Below are 8,471 nucleotides of genomic sequence, written 5' to 3'. Positions count from 1 at the left end.
TACGTCTTGATAAATAAAGGACGTAATTATACTCACTTGAAAGAGGGAGTTGACGTGTTTCACTCGTTGTACTCTTTCCCAGCGGGCGTCATTGCTCAGCAACCAATACAATAGGCTGCTTCTCCGCTGATTGTCGCTATCATAAGCATTTTATCAATACCTCTTTTAACAATCGATAATACATATAAAAGCTGAGCTATGAAATTCAAGAAACCATTCTGATTTCAGCACGAGAGGTAACGATTAATAGAAACAATCGAGTCTCAGCGTGGAAAGTAGCGAAAAATGGGTCTTTTTGATTGCGTTGGTGGAATCATGCTCGCCATTTTTAGATGGGGCATCTTCATTGTGAACTTCCTAAATTTGGTAAGTGCGCGCTCTTAAAATTGAACTTGAATATCGATTTTTTTCTGTTTCAGCTGTTTGGGGGAACTGTTATTTTCGTTGGCATTGCAATTCTGGCTAGGCTTGATATTGCTGGATTAGAAGGCCTTGTGAGCATTCGCTTTTTTCACACTTGACACAAAATTTATCGTATCATTTGTTGATTTAGACGGACTCTGATGCAATTGGAGTTGTTTTAATAATCGCCGGAATATTCTCTGTCGCAATAGCGTTTACCGGCTGCTTTGGCACTCTGAAAGGCTCACCTACTTTGATGAAGACGGTAAAAATTTTGCAACTCTCTCCGTTATAAATACGTATAAATTCATAGCTCTTCTCTATGTGTGATTTTAACGGGGTAGGATGCTATGTAGAAAACTTGAAAATTTGAAGAAATAGAGGAATTATGTTTGCCAGTTCTCTTACTAGCTCCTGTTTCGGCCCTTAAGGTCTTCAAAGAGAGTGAACGGAACGTTTGAAAAATTGGTTTCATCAATTTTGCATGCTTATATTCATTTTTTCGAGTGGCTTTGAAAAATTACAAATCATGACTTAGGACTTAAAGAGGCACGTCTGCATTGTTTTATAAATCTGATTAAATTTCACAGTACGCTGGTGTCATGTTCGTCTTGTGCGCGCTTAATTTCATTTCTGCCATATTTGCCTTCATTGGCGCGTCCTACGGAGCTGGAGCGGTCTCCATGGTTGTTTCCGTGCTGGAGGTAATACTGTCGTTAAGTAATAAATTAAATGATTAACCACATAAATTTTTAGCTCGTTGCTGGTATTTTCTCTGTCCTCTTGTCAAAGACGTTCAGGAAAAAGAGAATCGAGGAAATGCAAGAAGCTATGAGTAGTGCTCATAACCAGAGTTAAGAATTAAACATTTATCTGGTTATTTGTATTTACAATTAACTAAAATAAATGCTTAGAAATTCATGCGTAGATCTTATTCTTTGTTCTTTTTGCATCCTCTAACTAGAGGTGTTAAAATAAATTTTTAATTTTTACCATATATGAAAAATTAAACCATTAAACATTGGACATAAAATTGATCAGTCTTGCTTTATTTAGTAAAGATTTGTTTTTGTTTCATTAGAAATGTTCCTGTTTCTAATTTATTAACTGGTATTCTCATTTCCATATAAAATCTGTGTCAAGCCATAGGTACTTCATTTTTTTAATCACAAAAATTTCAGTGGAAATATCTTTTTGTGATTGAAAAAATTAAGTAGTTGCGGTCAGAGAGGCAAATTTTGTTCAAAAAGTGCCCAGTTATTGGCCCAAATGTGGTACTCGCCGACAGTGTGGCTAAAAATGAAGTTATTGCTTGGCGGTTGCAATAACTAGGCGCGATTGTTATTTTTTTATGGTGTGGCGGCGTCGTGTCTTTTGTTCATGTCGCCAACTACTTGCTGAGGCCTGGGGGCCCGCCTTTGTTGCTTCTCTTCATCAGGCTCAGGAACGTGCTCAACTAGAGCTTGTTAGCAAAAGTGCAGCCAGGGCCGAATTCTCTGCTTCGAGGGCTGCCTCTTTTCATGTGCTTTTTCTTTCTCTCGCCGACGCCACGCCGACACAAGAGAGAAAATATGTGCTTAACTAATCTTGTGGGTGCACCAAGGGGTGCAATCTCTCTGTGCAAACGGGAGGGAAATTTCCTCCCTGTCTCTGCTAATTTATTCCAGCTTAATCTCACGTTTCCATCTCGTTTTGTGGTTTAGTCTGACAATGCAATGCCGCCCTGAGAGTGCAATTGACCAGCCAAGTCCCACAATTCTATTCATTGCTGGAAATCCGTTCTTGTAAAGCAACGAAACAAGTAGTTATGAATAGTGAAAATATTTCAATATCAAAAAGAGTTTGACATATAATTTATTTTTATTGCTCAAGTTTTTGTTTAATCAAACTTATTCGTTGAGGAACATAAATTAATTTTCGATACTGTGTACATTGGCTAGGATTTGGCACGATATTAATTATCAATTTTGTTTCAATAAAAAAATGCTATCCAATATTTACAAAAGACCATGCTATCAGACTGAGACAATGTTACGTGGTAGCTGGAGGGGACCAAATTTTGAGGATAGACATAGAATAGAACATTGACGTGATATATAAACGTTAGAAAATATTTAAAAATTACATATCTGCGTTTCAACAAAAGACCTCTGTGCGAGAAGGCGAAAAGATGGCCACATTGGGCCCAAGCTCATCTGCGGCCACTCGGGCCCCATGCTATCCGCTAGGCGGTATTATGGGGAAGTGCTGAGCAGAGATTTTAAAAACTAACTAACAGCAAGGCTTACAAAATTTTCCATTTCAAAAACAATTAATTAGAAGTGTTAGTCGTGAAAACCTTGACAGCACTGACCACGCTATGATTGCAATGGTTTCTGTGGTTGTGGAAAAAGGAAATTCGTGCTTCATTTCTGGAGCTGGTGGGAAATGAAGACAATGGCGGGACGCCCCTTTGCGACAATGAGACTGCTCTCTCATTCAGGGTGTATTCAAAATGTGAGTGAAAATCTTGAGACGGGGCGGCGGCGGATGCATTTCGAGTGGTCTCTGTGTGCTTATCTTGCGCCATGGGAAGTGAAACTTGATCCAACTCTCAGGCCCCCATTTAATTAACCCTACGTGCTATTTCACTTAGACGTTGCTTCTGGTGCGATGGAGAGAGAGTAAAAAATCTACCATAGTTTGTGAGCGCGCATGCGAGCGGAAATTTTTTATTTTCTGCCTGCTTTTTGGGGTGGAAAGGGGTTAGCAAGTGGTTGTAAATTTTTATTCTTCATGCCGAGAGGAGGTAGGGGGCGGAACGAGGTCAAATGCAGATTTTCGTGGTTCTCGCGGAAGCAAAAAAAAAACTCGGCGTCTTTCTCGCAATGTGAACAAGATCTTCATTAAAGAAAGGATTCAAGTCGGCTACAAGTGCGGCAAGGTTCGCGTCGAAAACGGCATAAATAGGGACAGCGCACGGGCGAATGCAAGAATAACAAAGTCTGCAGAGGAAAAATCCGACCCTTTGAAGAACAAAGGAGAGAGACCTCATTAAACATTCATCAGAGGCGCAGATTAAATTTATCTTGGCCGTTGTACACAAGAAATGCATAATGAGTGCGCGCGCGGTTGGTAACCTTTGTGTTGTGTGCTTTGCGGTTTCTCAAAGTCAAATACTTGCTTCTTCAAGTGTAACAATTGTCTTTCCCGAGCTGTACAGCCCCTCCGACATCAACTTCTTGTGTTGGCCGCAGAGAATTCACACTGCTCCCTTCTCAGATGTTAGATCTGCGAAATTTGCAATGTTCTGCATTTTGCCAATTGTAAATTGAATTGCATTTTTCATAACAGAGGTTTCGCCATTTTAGGTAATGTTTTATTTAATTAATTAAAAAAGTCAATTGCATTACCAGTCTTAGTTCAAACAAAGATTATACAGTGTAATTTTACACAACAATAAACATAATACATATTCATAGCATTTTTCATTTTTCCATTTTAAAATTTTTGCGGATTCTATACTAGTTTTAACTTGTAGCACTATTTAACTTGGAAAACTTTGTTAAATGTTAATAATTATACTGTTTTTATGATAGGAAAAGAATAAGAGCAAAAGTTAGATTATAGAAGTATGCCGACATGAAAAATTCAGAGCGATCATCCCGCTCATTCCGTGCGAAATGCATATATTATGTGTGTGTGTGCGAGTGCCTCGACCCTAATGGGGTATTGTCATGTTGTTTACGTTACGTTCTCGTTACTCTGTTATTTGCTATGCACAACTTGAAATGCGATTTAAAACTTTTGTTGTTGCTGCGCCAGGGAAACAAGCTTATTTTAGGGAGCTGCTGCCAAGCGAGGCAGGCCGTGCGAGCGTGGAGAATAATAAAGCAGCTTGGCAGACGTTTGCTGTTCGTGTTCCTCACTAGCGCGTCGGTCACATTTGCCTGAGCATGCAACTTGTTTGAGCAGCGAGATGTCATTTGACACAACCAAACCGAATCACTGATAAAGACTTAATTCCGGAATTGCGAGTTCGATTCGAACATCGCATTCGTTCCGCATGCACACTGGTGTCTGCGGTGAACTTTGCAAACATTTATTTCGTCTTGCAAATTTGTTGCAAAGTTTATTGCAGCTGCAAGTAATCAAGACGCAAACAAGAAGTTGCTGAGCAAGACACATTCTGCATTCAACTTGCAGGTATGGCCAGCAGACAAACAAAATGCATCCCGTTGAGGATCGCAAAATGCTCGTGCAATTTAAAGCGACACGCGCGCACCAACCTGCAAGAACAGTCGAGAAAAACGACCGCGGTTTGCATATAAACAGCAGCGACACTCGAGCACACGTGTAATGAGGTCGACGAGAACAAACCCCGATTCTGATACCGTCGTAGAATTTAAACCAACATTAAACAATAGTTTTTTGCTACTTAATGAGATAGAATTAAACGATTTAAAATCAAAATCCAAAGCCTTATTTTATAGTAACCAAACACCGACTTGAGCTTATTTCATAAAATTATCATTTGTAACATTTCTAGGATGAATAAAGGTTATACATATAAAATAACTACGTTTCAAATCTCATGGCCTTAATATATTAATTTTAAATTATTGTTCCAAGTTCAATTTTAAAACGTTGAATAAATAACACCTATTAAACTGTTTTAAATATGCTGAAAAAAAGGCTAAATAAATTTTTAATGTTAAATTCCTTGATAATTTTTTGAAAGATAAAAGGAAGTGTAAAGTTATTAATAAGTCAGTTTTTTTATTTAAAATTTTTTACTAATTTAACTATGCTAATATTGCTAAAAACTAGTATTGTAAAAATAAATAGAATAAAATCCATTCAAGAAATGGATGCAATATGCGGTAGGTTTACACGTATGGGATTCATTCAAATTCTGGTTCTTATGCTGTGGATTTGATGTGGAAATTAATTCTCTACTAAACATGTTCATGGCGTGCACCTCAGTTTGTAATCCAATTGAAGCAAGTTCTAAATTAGCAAGCCCCCAAGTCACTGGGGGCGAAGGCACGCTGCAGGCCTAATTAGCTCTCGCTGCAATGCTAAAAACAGAAACAAACAAAATCAGAGAGAGCTCCGTAATCCCGTTTCGCTTATCACAGAATCCAATTTAAATGTGCGCGCGGAGAGTTGGTTCGTTTTGTCGGTGGCAAGAGCGACCACTAATTCACCCCCATAGTGCTCCTTGCGCGTCCCGTGGCAAACGAACTCACATTGGATTAAATTTCACGGACTGCGATTATGCTGTGCAACCGCTCCAATGGCCCTCGGCCGCAGAGTGCATTCGCAGAAAAAAAAAACATTCACACACGTCCAAAGAGACGCGTGCATTCTGCTTCTGCCACGACCACTTAATCAAAAGCCACACGGGACACGAATCCTCTTATTAGGTAGTCGAATCGACGGATACAATTGCGTGAGCATTTTGGTTCAGGATGGCTCTGCTTGTTTCCTGTGTCTGTTAATTGTTAGTTAGTATTTAATCTGATGAAAAATTATATTCACAATTATTTTATTGATTTGCATTCCAGGTAACAAGAAAAATTTCACCTCTAATTTTCATTTTGAGAAATTTTTATTTTGAATCTCAATTTGATGTTAATTGAGTAAAAACTGTAAAAATATGAAATTCATTTTCCCGGTTTTTGTTCGACGCAGTCATATGATATTATAACAAATCACAATAAATTTATATTGCACTAATTATGTTTTATACATTTTTGTGTGTTTTAATTGCATTATGTTAATTACGTAGTGGATGCTTTGAAAATTTTACTCTACATATAAAATTTAATTATGAATAATTCAATCAATTTTAATATCTCTAGCCGCTCCAGGGATTCTGTCTGATGTAAATATATGTGCGTTAAATTTCAACTTTAAACACCCGCCTTTTTTGCCTTTTCCCAGCATGCATCATTTATCGCGTAAATTGCTGCTGCTTTTACTCTATCATCATGCAAATTGGCCATCATTTGAAATGCATGCAGCAGGGACGGCAATGGCGCGAGCCGAATTATTTTCCACTGTTGGCTCGTGCGCTTGCTGTTGCTTAATTCCTTGCAATTTATTGCACTGCGAAAGAATAATTTAAATAAATAGAGTTCCGCTGCTTCGGATTTTGCTGCACACTCTCGTATATAGGGAAGAACTGAGCCGTTTATTCGGCAATTAAGGGGATTTATAAATGCTGGATATCGTACTGAATTTTGCTTAATGGCACAATCATTTTGGTGGGCACAGCTGACTAACCAAGAACGCGGGCCATTTCGTTATAATTTGAGGATTAGGGATGCTTTTTTGGAATTTCTATTGCAACAAAATATATTGTTGGTATTAAATATATGTTGTTTGGCTCGGAATCAAACCGTATTAGTTAATTCTGATAGCCACGATAACGATTTCTTATGAGAGTAAAAGAAAATTTTATTTTGTTTTTATATTTAACATTATCATACACTTAAATCTTTCAGACTGACGTTTCAAAGTACTTTTCTAAGACAAAAACGTATTAATATTATCAAATAATGTTATAGATTGTCCAATAATTTGTGAATAGAGAACTATGTTTCATCTTGCAATCAAGAATATTATACCGACAAAAATCAAAATACATTAACATGATTGACCAGCGCAAAATCTCTATATGTCATTGATTTGAATCATCTATCTTCAATTATGTAATGCATGACTCAAATATAGATATAAATATATAATACTCTCCATTTTCCCTCGTATCCCCCTTCAGGAAAGTGACACTCTGGCTTTGCTTATTGAACCAAAATATTTAGAATGGATCGTGGGCGCACGGGCTTGATTGACTGGCGGAAAATCGTCCTCTTCACAAATGAGTGACGTTTGGGGAAAACAAAAGCCGGCAGCCGTTGGCTCAATCTGTTGTCAGACATCATTTGCATCTGATCAATACCGCGCGCGATCGCCTATAGTGCAAGGGCTGAAATCGTCTGTCGGAGTGAAGCCACACACTAGCACAAAACGCTTTCGACAGCGACAGAGGCGAGGAATCCACAAGTTTAGCAGGGCAAATTAACAGGTCGCGGCCGTCGTGGGGGCATTAAGGGCCGTTTTCAGCCGGTATGCATAATTAGGCGCCATAAAGTAGGTGGATGATGCTCATTTCGGGGCGTTATCTGCCGCGCCGTAACTCTCGTGACCTCGTGCACGGTGAAATAAATCGGGCCGAGCGCGTATTTAAAAGCGGCAGATTTCTCGTAAATTTATAATGCGAGGGAAAAATATTACGAGAGCGCCGGTGTGTGCTGGCCGGCCATGTAAATGATTTTCTTCACGCGATGCGGCGCCACGATTTGATTCACTGGCCCCAGATTGTTATCTGGCGTGGCGTGAGCCACATCATTACCTACGCAACCTGCAGCACGCCGGGGACGAGCGCTCTTCGCTCCAAGCGCGCTGCATTCCAAATTTATCGCGCTGCTTATGCCGATAGAGCAATTTGGCCCTTCTTTATGCGCCCTTTTCCCGAAAACCTGCTCTCGCCGACGCTCGATTATGTATTTCGTATAAATATTCGCCTTGTAGTCTCCTGGTAATTTGAATTTCGGAAGATTAGTTGTGACTAGCAATGAGTTTAAATTTTTAGAGCGCCGAGCATGGAATATCAATAATTTATAAGCAGAACCGGTGTTGGTGCAAATGCGGTGTATTCCGAGTGGCCATCAACGGAGCTAAACGCGATGTTCTCGAATTTTATTACAAACTCCTCGTAAATTGGATTTTGACAGCTTAAGTTTCATGAACGGCAAGAGACAGTACCTTATTTTTTTGGTTTGTGTCTCCTTTGAATGTAATGAAAAATAAATGTGCTATATTTTAAAATGGCAGCAAAACAATATAAATTCACATTTTAATCATTTTTATAGCACCAATGAAGCAATTTTTCAAATAAATTATAATCTAAAATAATTGATAAACTTAAATATGTAAAATCGATGTGCTAACATTTTTTTAATGGAAGAATATTATATAATCGACGAGCTATAGTAGACTAAGGACAAAAACCTATCTAGAAG

General features: G+C 38.6%; 1 protein-coding gene across 1 annotated transcript; it reads left to right on the top strand.

The window, feature by feature from the left end:
• The first annotated feature begins 236 nt into the window (after positions 1-236).
• LOC135940903 (uncharacterized) lies at positions 237-1,311 on the top strand. Its single transcript, XM_065486021.1, has 5 exons — positions 237-366; positions 420-494; positions 554-667; positions 993-1,106; positions 1,159-1,311. Exons 1-5 carry the CDS (start codon positions 286-288, stop codon positions 1,258-1,260), a joined length of 486 nt encoding a protein of 161 aa, XP_065342093.1. The 5' UTR covers positions 237-285; the 3' UTR covers positions 1,261-1,311.
• Positions 1,312-8,471: the final 7,160 nt, after the last annotated feature.

Source organism: Cloeon dipterum, chromosome 3, assembly GCF_949628265.1.
Source record: "Cloeon dipterum chromosome 3, ieCloDipt1.1, whole genome shotgun sequence".
In the NCBI taxonomy this organism is placed as follows: Eukaryota; Metazoa; Arthropoda; class Insecta; order Ephemeroptera; family Baetidae; genus Cloeon; species Cloeon dipterum.
The sequence above is the reverse complement of the archived record's forward strand: the minus strand, read 5'-3'. Positions and strand labels throughout refer to the sequence as shown.